General features: G+C 44.6%; 1 protein-coding gene across 9 annotated transcripts in view; it reads right to left on the bottom strand.

The window, feature by feature from the left end:
* Nucleotides 1-11627, bottom strand: part of Fam184a (family with sequence similarity 184 member A) — a 148792-nt gene extending 137165 nt beyond the window's left edge. For 5 of the 9 annotated variants that reach the window (XM_036168593.1, XM_036168590.1, XM_036168592.1 and 2 more), the window contains exon 1: nt 11134-11626. In XM_036168593.1, the coding sequence (XP_036024486.1) occupies nt 11134-11301 (168 nt within the window). In that variant the 5' untranslated portion in view covers nt 11302-11626. Of the gene's footprint in view, nt 1-11133 lie in introns of all 9 variants that reach the window. The other 4 variants (XM_036168597.1, XM_036168596.1, XM_036168594.1 and 1 more) reach the window with 2 other exon arrangements.
* Between the last annotated feature and the right edge of the window lie 6291 nt (nt 11628-17918).

A 17918-nucleotide genomic window follows, 5' to 3' on the forward strand; every position in this document is an offset into this window, starting at 1 on the left:
AAAAAAAAAAAAAAAAAAAAATGCCGGGCAGTAGTGGCACACTCCTGTAATCCCAGCACTTGGGAGGCAGAGGCAGGTGGATCTCTGTGAGTTCGAGGCCAGCCTGGTCTACTAAGCGAGATCCAGGATAGGCTCCAAAGCTACAGAGAGAAACCCTGTCTCAAACCCACCCACCCCCCAAAAAAAAGAAAGAAGAAATGCTATCTGCTTTATGACATGAGAGGCAGCACTCAGCGGCTAGATCCGAAACCCCCACCCCACAGGCCACAGCTGACCACTGACCCTGGTTTTTCCAGCTCCGTAGGCACTACAGAGCTTTGAGATTCCATGTCTTCACTTTAGGGACGGCAGCAAGAGAAACAGGACACACAAGTACACAGTCAACTAGACTTCTTACGTATTTCTGATAAAGTTTCGGTGGGAAAACAGAAGGCTTCAATGACAGAAGCTCATGGTCTACAAATGACAAGTGTTTGTGGATGGAGCTCAGCAGCAGCTAAGGAAATATTTCCTACAATATGGGCTTGGGGTTCAGATGTTAATTACACCAAATACTGGCAAAAGTTGACGGCTCCAAAATTCACTGTTATACATGAAGTGATGGGCGGTCACAGTGTATTTTTCCAGAACACGGTGAAGATCTTTAAGCCGAACAGTGAAACCTGAACTATTCCAAAATCCCAGTAGCATTTTGTTTGTTTGCTTTTCTCCCCGGTGGGGGTGGGTGGGTCTCAGCACATTTTCCAAGATGGACTTGAAATTCACAAGCTTAAGTAATCCTCCTGCCTAACTGTTACTCCTAGTTCAGCCTACAGGCTCGTGTCACTGTGCTTGACTCTTAAAAACTCTTTGAACAGTCATGTAACTGCAACAGTAACTCAAACATTTTGAATTTTGAAGCATGCTGGACTTTTTAAGGTTGGGATATTTGGCCAGTAAAGTCTATGCAAATATGGCCAAATAAACACACAAATGAAACCCATGAGAAACTGAAATACTTCTAATTCAAGCATTTTGGGTAAGAGAAACTCATGCGTAATATTTCAAAGAGCCACTTGGTTACTAGGTAAATCTAAGAGTCACTGTGGCTGGAACAGGCTTGAAACAGAAAGAGAACCAGATGGTAGCATCCCCCCCACCCTGCTCCATCAAGCTATCATTTTTAACACCATTTTCCATTTTTAACCCTAAATTCAGTTAACAAATGTTCCCTGCAGGTGTCTACCTCCAAAAAGGCCTACTGTGCACCACTGTGACATTATTTAATACCCTTTTTATTCACAAAGGATCTGCAGGATGGGGACTTTCTACAGTGAAAAATCAGCCGTGCGGGGCAAACTCCCATGGTGCACATCAGTCTCGTCTCACAGCATCATACTGACTCCATCTGGATGTTCACAGAGGGATTTTTGTTTTGTTGTTGGAATCTCACAGGATTGGCTGGCATGGAACAAACAACAGCATCTCATCAGTAGGTCCCCTTTGCCCATCTCAAATGGAGGAGGTTCCAACAATTTTCAGAAATAACCATCATTTTAGGACTTGAAGAATAGCAACTAACATAATTCAATTAAACTGGTTACTTCAATAATATACCAACTTAGTCTTTATCATTCATAACTCTTTTTAAGGAACTGGTAAGGAGAAGAGGAAACAAGGTTTTTATAAGTGAACAGAACAAAGGAATAAAGTGATTAAAAAAAAAAAAACCCTGGGAGTTTTCTAGTTTTCAATTAACAGTTTTGTAAGTCTGCAATTTAGTCATTGTCAATAAAAACACAAAAATAATATGACATTTACTGAGCAGAGAGGAGACAGGGTCTTTCCTTGGCCTAGAACCCATCAAGTAGGCTAGGCTAGCTGACCAGTGAGCCTCAGGGATCCACCTATCCACATATCTCTGCCTCACTGGTTCTGGGATTACAAGCACTTCATCCCATGCCTAGCTGGTTTTTCACATGGGTTCAGGACATTGAACTCAGGTATGATGCTTAAGCAGCAAATGCTTCACCAACTTAACTATCTTCGCAGCCTTAAATCTAGAAAATTACTACAGTGTGGGTAAGAAGAGGATTGGACTCAATATTAACAAACATCTGTTGATTGGATGGTGTGCAAAATATAGTTCCAATAGAGAAAACACTAACTGACCTCTTAACTAAAACTGGGGGGACGGGAAACACTGAGAAAAAAGACTTGTAAATTCCGCTGTCCATGCAGAGCAATCTGGAGATCTGAGCTCAAGTCCTGACAGGCCGCATAACTGTCCCATAATTTTGGATCCTCAACTTCTGTGTCTGTAAATGAGTGGTTAAAGTCAGCTAGAGTCTAAAATTTCTATCCAGAGTTTCCTTTAACTGTAAAAGGCAGTTCTACCCTCCCCATCCCCTTAAATTTGGACAATTAACAGGATATTTTGGTTTTTCATTTGTTTTAATTTTGAAACGGGGAGTTGCTATGAAGCCCATATTGGCCTGCAACTCACTATGTGACTAAAGTTGGCCCCCATCTCATCATGCACCTCCGGCCTCAGTTCCCAAATGCTAGGATTACAGGGCTACACTACTACACCTATCTGTGTATCATGCTTTTGTGTGCATTAGTAAAATCACAGAAATTAATCCACTCAGCTGTGACCAGAAGATTATATCCACGCTACTGCACAAGACAATGGCAGAGCTGCAGGGTAACATGGGATGAAGGAGAGGCTGCATCTGGCGTGTGCTAGCACTAAGCTGAAACAGCCAGATGTTTATGCCATGAGGCCACTTACAGCAGTAGCTCAGAAACTCAAAGTAGACATTATTATGCAGCAATATCTAATTCTTTGTTTTTGTTGTTGTTTTGTTTTGTTTGTTTGTTTTTGTTTTTTCGAGACAGGGTTTCTCTGTGAAACAGTCCTGGCTATCCTGGATCTCACTCTGTAGCCCAGGCTGGCCTCGAACTCACAGAGATCCACCTGGCTTTGCTTCCCGAGAGCTGGGATTAAAGGCATGCACCATCACTGCCTAGATTTTTGTTGTTGTTGTTGTTGTTGTTCTAATTCTTAAAAATAGTAAAATTAACTATATAACCCGAGTAACTGCAGAATCCAGGAAAGTAAAAGAGATCACTGTGTGGGTGAGGGGGCAACAGAGAGAGGAAGAGCAGGGAACAGGTGATCCGAAGGGGGAAATGGGAATGTGGGGAGGGGAACTTTAATTAGGAAAGGAGATAAATATAGAAGGGGGAGGAGGGCAAGAAGGGTAAGGATGTCTGAAAAACTTGTAAGCAATCTTATTATCATATATCTACCTAAAAATACCTATAATGCATGAGTCTGTATATACATATACATATATAGTTTAAATGAAATTTTCCCATGTGGGCTGACAACCCTTCCCCCAAGAGCCAGAGACAATCTAACAAGAGCCCCAACACCAGGCATGAGAAGTTATCTTTTGCAGGGTTGTATAACAGACTCCCAAACACTATAGGATACTGCTGTTGCCTCAGTTGCCTCCCAGAGGTGGAAGGTACGTCCCTACTACCAAAGACATCATGTACTTTGGACACAGCACCCAGGGGACCGAAGCAGAATCGGACCTAAAGCCTCCTCCCTGAGTACTAGCTTTCACAATACCACAACAATGACCAGCATGGCACAATAACTCTCAAGCTGCAGTAATGTCACACATACCTTGATAGTAACCAACAGCTCTCTAACTAGACTTTAGACTTACTCAACAAGAGGGAAGTCATGCCAAGTACTGAAAACCTAGCCAACTACTCAGCGCTAGCCAAGTCATGGATTTTAGAGTATTCAGTGTATTGAACCAGCATAATCCCTAAATGCATTCTAAACATTCGTCCTTATACCCACAGGTAAATATAGTCTTCACCCCTCGGAAGGAAACTGAACTTTGCAACAAACAGGAAGCCACAAGGAATCTGAATGCAGAGTTGTGGAGCCCAGCCATGTATCGGGAAGGTGGGAAGACTGTAAACGCCAGAGGAGCAGGAAGTTTGCTGTGGGATTGTGTCTTCTTCAAAGGTCAGAGAAGCTACATCCATGAAGGCCTCGCCAACATGGGTGCCTAAATATGACCTAAACAAGATGACAGCAGTAAGCATGCTAACGTGGAACAGGAAAGCTCAGGAGGTCTCCACCCTTGACAAAGAACTTCAGGCAACTAAGGAATGTTGAGAGTGGGGAGTAATAATCTTACGGTGGAAGCGTCCCCAAACTGGTTGGTTATTCAACACCAAAGAGCAAGAGGGCACATGGGAGGGGTTGGAGAGAGGAGGGGGAAGGGCAAAATGATGTAATTATAATCTCAAAAATAAAAAATAAGAGTAAATAAAAACTGAAAAATCAGTTTTATTCACTGAAGAGAAAATGGGGTTGTTTGACATTTTTACTGGTTTTCCCATTGCATAAATACACTCTGGTATTTGGAATGTAGAAAAAACAGTTTCAAACAATCATAAGACTTAAAAAAAACTGATTAGGAAAATATCAGTTGCATTCTGAATGATGATGTTATATTTTAGACAAAGAATTTGTATTTTTATTTTTATATCAAAATTAAGTTCATATAGTTCTTACCAATAGTTTAATGAACTGCCAGTGCACATCTAAACAGCTGAGAATATTTGAACTCAGAAAAACCAGATATAATTTCTCAAAAATACTGACTTTCTCTACTTCACAATAAAATTACTTTCATATCACCACCATCACCCTTTCCCAATAAATACTCAGTAACTTTTATATTGTATGAAAGTTTCCGTATTAAAGGTGATAGGAATAAAAGTTATGGTTCCTACAGCTGATAAGCTAAGAACCAAACAAGGGGAATGGGTATAGACATAAATATAATGACCACGAGAGATGAGTTTCCATCATTAAGTATCAGATCAGAAATGAAGCTAATAAGTATTATAAACCTACAGAGTAAGGAAGTCCCCAAAGGACCAGGCTGGTCAGGGCAGCTCCAGGTGTGAAGGCCACAGCTGCATACTGAAAGCAAAGGAGTTGATGCTAAGGACCAAACAGAAAGCTTTTCATTATAAGCTTCAGCTTATTCTCTGTCTTCCGTGAGCTGTAACTGTAAGTGATGAGGGGGGAATGAGGTGTACCAGAAGCTCAATTCCCTAAAGAGGCATGAGCTAAAATAGTGCCAATAAAGCAGAAGTTTCTACTCAGAACTAAAGACAGTAAAGTAGCATTCCAAAGAAGGTGGTCAAAGCACTCTTTAAAATGCCAAAAGGAAAAATCTAAAGGTTAAACACTGCTGAGGCAGGTTAATCCCTACACAAACCATTGTAACAAGCAGCTTTATGGAAAGCACAGAGTGGGTCTAGTGATTTCCTTAGGGAAGCCACAGTGAAGAGGGTCTGCGGAAAGACCCACACTAAAGCTGAGAAGGAGGCTTTGAGGGCAACACTTAGACAGCTTGACACTCCACATCAAGCACTGTGAAGAACATTTGACCCGGCACCTGATCTATCCCTAATGATCAGCAGGAAGAGAAGCTGGGTGGAGAAATATGAGACCAAAGAGAGATGGCTGAACTGGTCCCATCACCAGTCTGTGAAGAAAATGAGTGTTCCCCTGTGGTGATATACTATATACTCTAATAAAAATTTGTCTGAAGATCAGAGAACAGAACAAGCCATTGGAGGCCAGGCAGTGGTGGCATGCACCTTTAATCCTAGCACTCAGGGGCAGAGATTCGTCTGGATCTCTGTGAGTTCAAAGCCACCCTGGCCTACATGAGATTGACTCAGTCTAGGAGAGAAAACAAAGCCAAGCAGTGGTGGCACACAGCTTTAAGCTTTACCGGGAATCACACACATGCCTTTCATCCCAGCAAGTGATGGCTGGGCGGAGAAAGGTATATAAGGCGTGAGGAGACAGGAACTAAAGGCTTCTTCACAGAAGCATCCCTTTCAGCTAGAGGCCTTTTTCAGCTGGTTACCTTTCATGTGACGACTCAGAGGATTTCAGTCAGAGGATTCGTGGAGTTGGTAAGGTACGACATGGCAGGGGCTTGTTCCTTTGTCTCTCTGATCTTTCAGCATTTACCCCAATATTTGGCCCCGGGTTCTTTTATTTAAAGACCATTTAACATTCGAGTTACATTCTCCCATGGACCAGATGTGAGTCGTATGGGCAAGAGACACACAGCAAGCTTGGATGGAGCTGCATGGGTCTGGCCAAGAGGCACATCTAGAGTTTGAACAGACCATAGCAAAATGAAGATGAAGGTAATCCAGCCCCAAGAGGCTGAGCAGGGAACCAGTCAAAACTCAGATGCACTTTTATTGTTGGAGAGGCTACACTGGAAATCTGAAGCCACTGAGGAGGCAGGAGGTAGAGGACCCACAGATGAAGATGAGCTCTAAACACTTGGCATGGCTAGGAAAGCACCAGAGTTAGACTCCACAGGACTTAGCTGTTCCTTTCCTTCGGTGCCCTTCTGTGTCACATCACAGGGATCAGAGACTAGGGCTGGCAAGAGCAGACACCAGGCCAGAAGCAAAGAAGCCTGTGGAATCCCTTCCACAGTCACCTACCTTCCCCCTGGCAGGAGGCAGGGCTGAAGACGCGAGCGAGGACAGGCGGCTTCACCTCTGCATCTGCCCTCAAGAGTGTATGCACGGCACTGGACATTTTAATAACCAGACTTGAGACTTCTGTAGTATCTAAGGACAACTAGAAAAATCAAGTCCATTCTAGCCGAAAACGATCCAGTCCTGAGACGTCAATTTAAAGGGACTAAAGTATGGATGCAGGAGAGGGGCAGGGTTGAAAGGGACAGCAAGGCTGTTTTATGATTCCCGCTCCCACGCTCTGCTTTTCTACATAAGACTCTAAAGAGTCAACATACAGGAGTACAGAAAGGAGGTTGCACAAATCAAAATAGAAGCCAGTCATTAACAATCTCAGAAACATGCCACAATGTGCGAATCCACCACCAATTCAGCTCGCTCTCGCTCTCTCTCGCTCTCTCTCTCTCTCTCTCTCTCTCTCTCTCTCTCTCTCTCATATTTGGTGAAATCCCCGTCTATTAAACGGGCTCTAAGAACTGCTATTCTCACCAGAAAAAGGCTGCCCTGCTGGGTTCTTAGGAAACAGAATCTGAGCAAATATTCACAAAGTGAGTCTTTTCATTAGTTAGAAATAGGCTCAGGGGCAGAGTGCTTGCCTAGCACTCACAACGCCCTGGGTGTGATCCCTGGGACCAAATGGAAAGAAACAAGATAAGCCTCACCAGGTACATTATACAGTAGTTAATTTTCTTCTATGCCCTATCAGAGCTAGGAGCATGCTTTGCAAAACCAAACAGCAAATCAGAATGTGAAGCCTTGAAATTTTGCTATTCAATAGAATACATTTTTTAAAATAGAGTTGAGTAGAAAACTCTCAAAATAAATACAGTATCAATAATGCTATCAAATGCAGAACAGAGCCCTTCGGTGAGCCCAGGACTCATGAGCACTGTTCCTTTGAGGTGAGTCTGAATCATGTAGTGAGGCCTTGACTTTAAAAAAAAAAATTAAGTTAAACTTGAAAATACTCCTTTAAAAGTGTTTAAAAATATCTTCCTCATATTTTTCTTTATACTCTGTTGGTACATAACAAGTATTTTCAGTGACAACATGAATGAAGAGCCTACTATGTGCCATCACAACTCTCTGAGTAGCATTACCCCTTTTGTTACATCTAGGAAACTGAGGCTCAGAGTTAGTGACTTGCTTGAGGTCACACACTATTAAGTAAGTGGTGGAGCAGCTCTTTAACTCAAGATAGTGTGTGAGATCAACAAAACACTTTCTTAATCATGCTGCTTCTTTATCGCTGGTGAGAAGACATTTCAGTTTTTTGGTTGTTGGTGGTGGCAGCGGCGGCAGCGGTGGTGGTGGTGGTGGTGGTGGTGGTGGTGGTGTGTGTGTGTGTGTGTGCATTTCTATACTCACATGTATATGCATGAAGTCTAGAGATTGATATCAGATGTCTTTCTCAGTCACTCTTCATCTTAGTTTTTGAGACAGGGTCTCTCGTTGAACCTGAAACTTGAGCATCACCCAGACTAGCTGTTTAGAAAGCCACAGGGGTCCTCCTGGTTCTGCTCCCCAAGCTCTGGGATTTGAAATGCATGCTGCAGCACTTGGCTTTTTTGTTGTTTTTTGAGACAGGGTTTCTCTGTGTAGCTTTGCGCCTGTCCTGGAACTCACTCTGCAGCGTAGGCTGGCCTCGAACTCACAGAGATCCGCCCGGCTCTGACTCCGGAGTGCTGAGATTAAAGGCATGCACCAAGCTAGCACTTGGCTTTTTTATGTGGGTGCTGGGGATCAAATGCAGATACCCATGTTGGCACGGGCAAGTACTTTATCAACAGAGCTCCCTTTGATTCCAAGTCCCTAGTCTGATGGTGACCTCTACAATGTGCTATTTTTGAAACACAAGCCAAAATCAAGTTCCAACCATAGTTCTATTTAATTTACCTCTGACTGACATTAGTCAACTCTTTATGACAACCTCAGGCAGCAGATATACTGAATGCCAAACTTCTAGCAATCCTTTTATACACACATTCATGATACCTGGCTTATGAAGTATATGTGTGTTTGGGTGGGAGTTCCACCTCAACCCCTGGCACTCTGGCATTCCTATACCCAAAGAGTCTGGAATGTTCTGGTGGAAGATCCACCTCAACTCCCCTCCCCGATCTCTTTCCCTAAACCCACCCCTTCAAAGCCCACCAAACACAGCTCCTCTCCCAGGGAGGCTCAAGACCACTCCCGCAGGATATATAAGCTGTATCCCAGAAAACAGACACATGGTTCTTCCGGTCTCGGTCTCATGTCCCAGTCTCCTCTCTGCAGGGCAGGGAATCGCCTGGAACGCTTTACCCATTAAGCCCGGGCTTTTCCAATTCAGTCTGATTCAGTTTGCTGAGTTGGCAGAGAGGCCTTCAGGGTGCAAAACTTATTAACGTGACTACAAAATTTGACGATTTCTAAAGTGATAAATAAGGGAAGCACTGCTTTTTAGGGTTTGTGAGATTGAGTGTGATGAAGCCCTGTTACTCAGTTATTAGACAGGTTTTATCTTAGGAAATATAAAGGTCAGCCTTGGGCAGGGCAGGAACCCCTAGGCATTTCAGTACAACGCCATGGTAATCATCCCTTACCAACTCGACTCCCACACTCCCCAGCGCAGGGAACACTTGGTAATGTCTGCAGACTTGTGTATTGTCACTTCTAAATGCAGGGCAGAGGCATGTGCAACTTGCACCTACAATTTGCAAGAATGCAACTAAGTATCTCTGTACTGCCCAGACAGCCCTCTCATAAGAAACTCTCCTGTCTAAAATGTCAACTGCGTTACACTGAGAAACCCTGGTACAAGGGATTATGTATCTGCAGCACTTTCAAGCAGACTGGGCATTAGAAACAGTAACTACAAACAAGAAATCAGAATGCAGGCAACACTCAGCAGTCACAGAAGCGCTGGGCCAGCAGCACCTGGTTCATTACATCTGAGAGACAGAGAAAGAGATAGGATCATCTCCTTAATATTCCACCTCTGCCAGCGAGGCTGAATTGCTTTTACTGATAACAGAACAGGAAATTTAAGTCTGAGTAGAAAGAGGAGAAGTTTACTCAAGAAAACAGCTTTTATTAAATACTACACAGCCCCACTTCTAACTTAGAGTGTTTGTTACAAGAGTCTCCAAGAATTACAATCTAAAATAAGAAAAGGGATGTTGTGGACACAGCATTAAAAAAAAAAAAAAAAAGCCAGAACAAATATTCATGAGCCTCACTATGGCCACCAATATTCTGAAGATGGAACTACTGGGGAGGCCTGGCTTTTAGTTACAACCATGTAAATGCTCTGATAACATGTAGCCATAGTTACATCCTACACCTTCCGTTCTGAGTTTGGAGACCCTCCACAAAAGCAAATAGTAACAATTTGCACATGTAGTATCTCTGAGCTGGTGCTTAGAGCAGGGACAAACAATGCAAAAAGCAAAAAGGAAACTCCACAAAAGGTAGTGTTGCTTGGCTTGGCCTAAGTCATGATCCTGTGTTTTCTGTTTATTTTTTTAAAATCTATATTTCCATGCCTCCCTTCGTTCTTTATTCCTTCCATGGTATCTTCCTTTGCATCCTCAGTCACATCGCTTTTTTTTAACCCTGTCTTTATTCCCTTTCCCCAGGCATTCCCTTTCCTCTCTTTAAACTCTAGTAAAATGTGATGATGGGGCTCTGGAGTTGAACCAGTTCGCAGGAGATTACCAAGCAGCGAACCTCAAACCCACCTTTCTCTCTTCAAAGCTGCGACAGTCTTATGGAAGGTGGTCACAGCGAATGACTTCCAGAAACCACAAATCAGTTCCACTCAGCGCTACACTGCTAGTAAGATCTACACAGACCCACCCTTTATTAATCAGTATTTACTAAACTAGAAAAAGAGCTCACAAACCGACATACCACCCTCAACAACGGTTGGAAAACTGTGCAGGTGATGTATCTATGGGTTCCTTGAAAACTATCTTCTGATAAGATGAACCATTTACTAAATGCAAACACAGTGTGATTCATCTAATAAACCTTATTTGGCATTATGTCAGGGTAAGTAGGGAATGACTCATTAAATCCCTAAAATGGCACGCAAGGTATGTTTCACCCTCCTACAGTCCTCGGAATAACCTCGGGAAGTTTATTCTCCCGTTAACTGTGGGAACCAGGAGCAGACACTGATTTAACTCCGAGGATTCCGGGTCATGTTAGGTAAACCGGTCAGTACTTCACGGGGTACTCTTAGCTCGGTGCCTCGTGCAGCCCTTGGCAAGAGACACCGGAGCAACAGGAAAGTCCATTTACTATTGTGGAACCCGGAAAGTAAGCCCTCCTGTGCTCTGTGCTGATTTACTCTTAGTAGGTCTTAGTCGGCCACGGGGTGCAAGCCCTGGAAACCTCGCGGTGGTGCGGGGTGCGGTCTAGCTCAAGTTCGGTGGCCAGCGTTCCACCCAACTTTGGCGGGGCCCAGGAGGCAACTCTGGCTGTTGCTTCTCTTAGAGGCCGCCTCTGCCCGGCGCCAGGTGAGTCCCGAACCCCCCGCGACCCCCGTACCTTGGTGAGCTGGGCGATCTTCTTGCTCATTTTCAGGTGCATGTCCTGGCTGTAGTCCATGCTGTGCCCGGCCATCTGCGCGGCGGCCGGCGAGGGCGCGAATTTGGCCGCCCCGGCCGCAGAGCCGCCGTAATAGTGCTGCTGCCAGCTCATGCCCGGGGTCGCCATCTTCCCGGCAGACCCCGGCCGGGGCACCTGTCCCCGTGCGCTAGGCGAGGCTGGTGCAGCGACGACGCGGGGCAGGCGACAGCCGAGGGGGTGTGGGGGGTGGCGGCTTGCCGACCCGCCGGCCCGCGCCCTCCAGTCCGGGCGATCGGAGCCTTCCCTCCTGCCCGCGACGGCCGCGTCCCCCCTACTCCCCGGCTTGGCGACGGCGCGGCAGGCGTCCCGCAAGCAGCGGCCACCGGGCCCCGAGACTCGGCCGCCGCCGGGGCTGCGGAGGGAGGCGGGGACGGGGCGGGCTGCAGCGGCGGGAGGCGGGGCCGCGGACGCGGGAGCCGCGGAGCGCCGTTACCAGGGCGCGCGGCTCGGGGCTGGGCGAGCGCGCGGGGCTGACCACGTCATTTCCCCGCAGCCAAGCTCCGCCCCGCAGCTCTCCGCCCCGCAACCCACCAACCTGCAGCTCCCGAGTTGGCAGCCAAGCTCCGCCCATCATTCCTCCAGCGTCCCCGGCAACCGCTCTGCTGCCCGCAAACCTGCCGCTCTGCACCCCCCAACCCTCCAGCCGTCAGCACGCAGACCCGCACTCTGCATCCCTTCAGCCCGCAGCTCCACAGCTCTTCAGCCCCGCGACAGGCAGCCCTGCACCACGGAGGCCTCCAGAGTACAGTCGCACGCGGCCTTAACAGTCCTGCAGCCCGGTAGTCCCGCAGCATCACCTCTCCCTTTGACCGTGCGAGCCCACAGCTGTCACCTCCGTAACCCACACTTCACCCAATCCTGTAGTTTACAATCCGTTCCAGCAGCCCACAGGCTTTGGCTACTTCCCTGTGCCTGAGTGTGCAGTCTTCTCTTTGTGTGTATGTTTTTCTTTTTTAAACAGTCCAGAGAAGATGAGATGTTGATGGTCACCTTCGGTTAGCAACAAGCCTGCAGCTTGACCGAGCATGTGCCTCTTGTGTGCAGGCCCAGCACAGGGCATATCCACAACTTATCTAAGGCCAAGGAATTCTGCTCCAGAGAAGTGGGAGTGAAGTAATCGGAGTAATCAGAGCCTTGACTGGTCTTTTCAAACTCACCCAGGCCTGACCATTTCAGGGTCGCGCTGACCTAGTGTGTGCCACACCACATCGAATGAAGCAATGCCAAGTGCCTGAGGTGTGGGGGAGTGTACCTCTACAGTCAGCCGCACTCCACTTTCTCCTCAGTGGAATGGAGCCTGGAACAATTGTGGATGAAATATAATTGGCTGGAAATTAGAATAGGACTGGAATAGAGAGAGGAAGGCAGAACAATGGAATGAGTCAGTCCTTAAAGATTGGGGGCTCGTCCAGTTGGCATTCCATGTACTTTTCCCGCCATGCTAAATGTATTACTTTGTACTGATCTTCTCTTAGCATCTCTGCTCTTTAGGTCAAATGACTTTAAGAAGACTTGTATTCTGTGTTGAAGTGGGGGGTCCATTTAGGTTAATGGGAAAACACACTTTATAGAATTACACTTAGTTTTGCAGAACTGAGTTCCTCCTCTTTATGTGATTTCCTTAACATGCAAGTAGCCATCACATAAAAATGGAAAATGCTAGCAAATGAAATTGGGGGCTAAACTAACCAAGTGTCTGAATGTGCCAAAACAAAAACCAAAATCCACAACTAAACAAAATGAAGTTGAACAGGATCCTAAAACATTTCAAATCTGTTAGAATTCCAAAAGGAAAGGAAGATTGAAACTGGGAAGACATTTGCCAGATGCGAGATCATCAGTGCCTCCGTAGCAGACCTTCCAGGAAATGAATTCAGTTCCAATGTTCTGAATGAGGCAGGTAATGAGCAATGCATGTGTATATTCTGCCCCCCTTAAGCCCTAACAAAAGAGAATTAGGAACTGTGTAAACTGATAGCATGACCCTCCATGTTATGGTTGGGGGAGGTTTTGATTGCACATATGAGAGAGAGCCAGGGACATCTAGAAGAGTCCAGACCAGGGAGACAAAGTAGACTGAACATAGCCAGCCGACTGAACTGTGTGCAAGAGAGGGAAGAACAGCAGGGGATGGTGAATGGAGGAAACATGGTAAGAGAAGCGGGACCAGAGCAGAGAGAGAGAAAAACAAAGCAAGAATAGCAGGGTTATAAGGAGAATGAGCAGCTGAGTGGAGGGAAGCCCATGAGCTGGAGGGAGTTTAGGTTAGCAGAAGAGGTCAGAAGGACTGGGATACTAGCATGGACTTTGAAATGTGTAATGGGTACTTATGATACTGAAGGAGCCTGGAGTTCAGCATGAGCTTTGATATGCTGATAGGTGCCACCAGTAGTCATGTGTCCCTTCTGTTAGAGAGGAACCAGCTTCACAAGTTCCTGAGGAATGGTAACTTTTATCTAACTGCCCCCAAACCTCCTTTAGTGCAGATTGAGCTCATTTCTGGATATATGGACTACCTATTGGAGTTTGAAAAATTGGTTTTCTTTGGTCCTGACAGAAACTTGTATTATTTCATTAAATTTGGGGCAGAGAAGGCTCAGTCATGTTAGCACTCTCTTGTCCTTCATATTTCCAATAAAAATATGCTCATTAAATTTTTATAGCCATATCTTGCTGAGGCAGGAACAGTGTTTGAGGATTCTGTCTCTATAATCAAGTGGAAAGACCATAGGACTAGAAATACAGAAATGACTATGTAGCATCCACTTATTCCCTGCACCTGTTCTCCTTTCCCATAAATCCTCTGAAAGGAGACAGTTACCTGCATCTTCCAGCTCTGACCTGGAAGTAAGAGGGTGTGGCACACGAGTGTATGCCGTCATTACCTTAAGCTAAAGAACTGCCCCCAAACTTTATGCTCAGAAGGTATCCAGTGTTCTATGGGCTTAGCGTCTTAGAACAGTTAATAAACTAGGTCATTTTGTGTGGAATTATATTTATTATAAATAATACACAGAAATGTAATGTATGCTGTAACACATTCATGATCCTGTAACACAGAGGCTCACTTTTAAAGAAGGCATACTAAAGGAGAGGAAAGGAGGGATGGTAGTTAGGAGGAAGTCTTTGTACGGTACCAGCTTCTATCATGAGATGTTTATTGAGAAGCAGTCACTAAGTGTTATTGAGTTCCAGGTATTGAGGCTGCCCATTGGTATCTGTCCTGAAGTAACAGTCTAGTGGAGAAGACAGACAGAATTAAGCCATTTTAAAGGGACTTCAGGGAGTACACTTAGACTACATGGGTACACTTAGGCCTTGGAGTGTCGGAGGAGGCTTCACAGCATATGAAAAGGTTTATCCTCCTGAAGGATACATATCTCAGATAAAGAGGGAAGAGAGGATAGGCTCTGGGATTGGCAAGGCCAAAGCCCTGAGGATGAGAGAGGATGGCCTATTTAGGAAACATCAGGTGCTGTGATGTGGCTAGAGCTAAGTTTGAATGGGGTGTCAGAATACTGGTGTGGTAGGGCAGGTGTCAAGGTGTCTCATGGGTGGCAAGACTTATGTGCCTTGACAATGAGATTTTGGGAGATTATTTTGAAGACAAAGATGAGCACCTGAAAAGCCTGAGGCAAGAAACATGAAATAATTGTTGTGAGGAAAATGGACCACTATGTGGATGAGGAGTCCATGGTACCTATTAGGCGAGACATGAGGAATTGCCACCTTAAATATGTTCATCACACAGAAAAGGAAGGAATGGAAATTATGCACCTAGAGGAAAACAATCAAACAGGACTCCACCTCAGGAAAGGAAAAGAAGGGCAACTGGGACAGATACGTTCAACGTGAAACGTGGTTAACATTGGCAATGCCTGCAGGCCATTTATATGGAGATGCTCAGTTCAGTTAAATATAGAAGAGGAGCTATAACACAGCCCCCAGAATAGAAAAATAAAAGCTATTGCTTTCAAGAGGACACCAGAAGCCAAAGGTGTGTGAAAGGAAGCATCAATGTAGGTGGGTATTATAGTTTGGATAGGCACCTCCTAAATGGCCACGTGTTAAAGACTTGGCCCCGGAGTGGTACTATGGGAAAGTGGTGAAGACTGTAAGATGCTCCTAGGTCAGACCACAGCCTCTGCTTTTGCTTGTTAACATGGAAACAAGCCATTTGCTCTGCCACACACTTCCTGACATTACTGTTTGCCAGGCACACCAGAGCCAGCTCCCAGACAATGGGTCTGTGGGTCTTAGAGCAGAGCTTCCAAAGCTGTCCATGAAAACGGTTTATTCTCTCTTTATGCACTTACTGTCTTAAGCATTCTGTGTAGCTGTGAAAGGCAAACAATGGTAGGTTATCGTCCGGTACATTCTAGAATTTCTCTCTGAGGAGGAGTCAGCACCAATGGGTGAAAGCATGAGGCCTTTGAGAACAGTCCCAGAGAAATGGGTTCATAGTAATTCAGAAACTTGGTCCAGCAGGGGTAGAGATTGAAGGCAGATAGAGTAATAAACATTAAATAAAAACAGTTATTAGCTATTAGAGCTAGAAGGGAATTTTGAGCCTTGTAAGCAGGGTTTTTCATTGGGACTGCCAGCTCCCCACTAATTGCCATGGAGACTTATTATTAATTATAAATGCTTGGCCTATGGCTTAGACCTGTTACTAACTAGCTCTTTCAACTTAACTTAACCCACATTTCTTATCTATGCTCTACCACATGTGGTGGTACCTTTTTTCAGCATGGCCTATTCATCTCCTGCATCCTCTTTTTACCCACAAGTCCCACCTAACCTCTACCTGACTAGCTATTGGTCATTTAGCCCTTTATTAAACCAATGAGTGTGGCAAATATTCCCCGTGTATGAAAAGATTGTTCCACCACAGAACCTAACCTCTTAATTCTGTACACACTAAAGATCAGAAATGTAGAATTTCCCAAATTTTTAAGCCTATCAATAGCAGAGGTAGAATTAAAACCAACATTAAAGCTCAATTTCTGGATATTGTTGAAATAGTATCTCATCATGTAGCCCGGGCATGTCTGGAATTTGCTATTTAGTCCAGGCTGGCCTCAAACTCATGAACCTTCTTCCTCTGCCTCCTATGTGCTACTATTACATACATGTACCACTCCACCTGGAAGTTTTTTCTGATTCACTAAACAATAGTTGTAAGCCATTTGTAGGTAAATCTTTTCCTGATATCCTTTCACTAGCAATGTCTTAGACTAGTTCTTCTGTATGATAACATTTCAATTATGATATATGTATACATTCAGAATGATTTTTAAAATAGTCTCAGGTAAGCTAGGTATGCTGGCACACTCCTTTAAACCCAACACTTGAGAGGCAGAGGCAGGCTGATCTCTGTGAGTTTGAGACCAGCCTGGTCTATCTACATAGTGAGTCTATGCAGAGAGACCCTGTTGTCCCCCACCCCCACCCCAACCACCACCACCACCAAAAAAATGCTTACTGGTAGGGGAGTGATGAAAACTTCGTTCATGGTTGCAATAGTTAATTAATAATGAATCAGATGAAGCTTGCAGCAACGTACCAAGAGGGGTCCTCAGAAAGAATAACATGGTTATAAAATTGAAATTTATAAAAAGTAACAGTTTTTGTAGTTTTTTTTCTTAAGCTTACAAAATTGTGTTTATTTCAGGCTCAGAAAACCTAGATAAACTCCAGACTGCAGCACTTTGGAATGAAAATCACAGCCAGGAATGCAATCGATAACGTATCTGACTAAGGATCAGAAGAATCAAAATTAGGTTTGAAATGTAAGCTCCAAAGTCAGTGGATCAGCTGGTGCAGCATTCTGTGCCAGCAGCTACTAGGGCCCCTGATTCAGGAGAAGGACCACAATGTAGCGAGACCCTATCAGACAGACTGGAGCAGCAAGAGAAAGAAAGGCAAAGAGAGGGAGAGGTGAGGGAGGGAGGGGTGGAGGATGGGTCAGACAGAGACAAAAAGGTACACAGGGGAGGGGAAGAGGCAGAGGCAGGGAGAGAAAGGCAGAGAGGAAGGAGGAAAGGAGAGAAGGATAGAGGGAGACAGACAGACAGACATAGAAAAACATGAGTGTAGATACTTTTTTCAACTTGTTGCCCAGACAACAAGTTGAAAAATAGACGAATTGGCCTTCATCAAGATTAAAAATGTTGGCAGATTAAGGGACAATCAAGATTGAAAAGGAAATCTTTGCAACATAAGGAAATATTTGCAGGACACATACTTGACAATGGATTAATATCAAGAATATATAAAGAATTCCTAAAACTCAGAAACAAAGAGCCTGATTTCAAAAAAATGGGTAAAAATGTTGAAATGTCATTTTTCCAAACTGTATACAAATTACCAGGGAGAAACTGCAAAGATAGATGCTTAATATCTCCAACCACCAGAGAAATTCATATCAAATCACCATGAGATGCCATTTCCTACCCAATGAGATGGCTATTATCAAAACCAAACCAAATGATAAGAAAATAGAAAGTAGTAAGTATTATATGGAAGATTTAATACACTTGTGCATTACTAGTTGGAATATAAAATGATGATACACTGAAAAAATATGGTGGGTCCTCAGAACACAGACACACAGACACACACAGACACACACACACACACACACACACATATATATTGTATAAAATATTATACAATAGCTGGCACCTTCCTAATGCATTTCT

This window comes from Onychomys torridus, chromosome 19 (assembly GCF_903995425.1).
Source record: "Onychomys torridus chromosome 19, mOncTor1.1, whole genome shotgun sequence".
Lineage (NCBI taxonomy): Eukaryota > Metazoa > Chordata > Mammalia > Rodentia > Cricetidae > Onychomys > Onychomys torridus.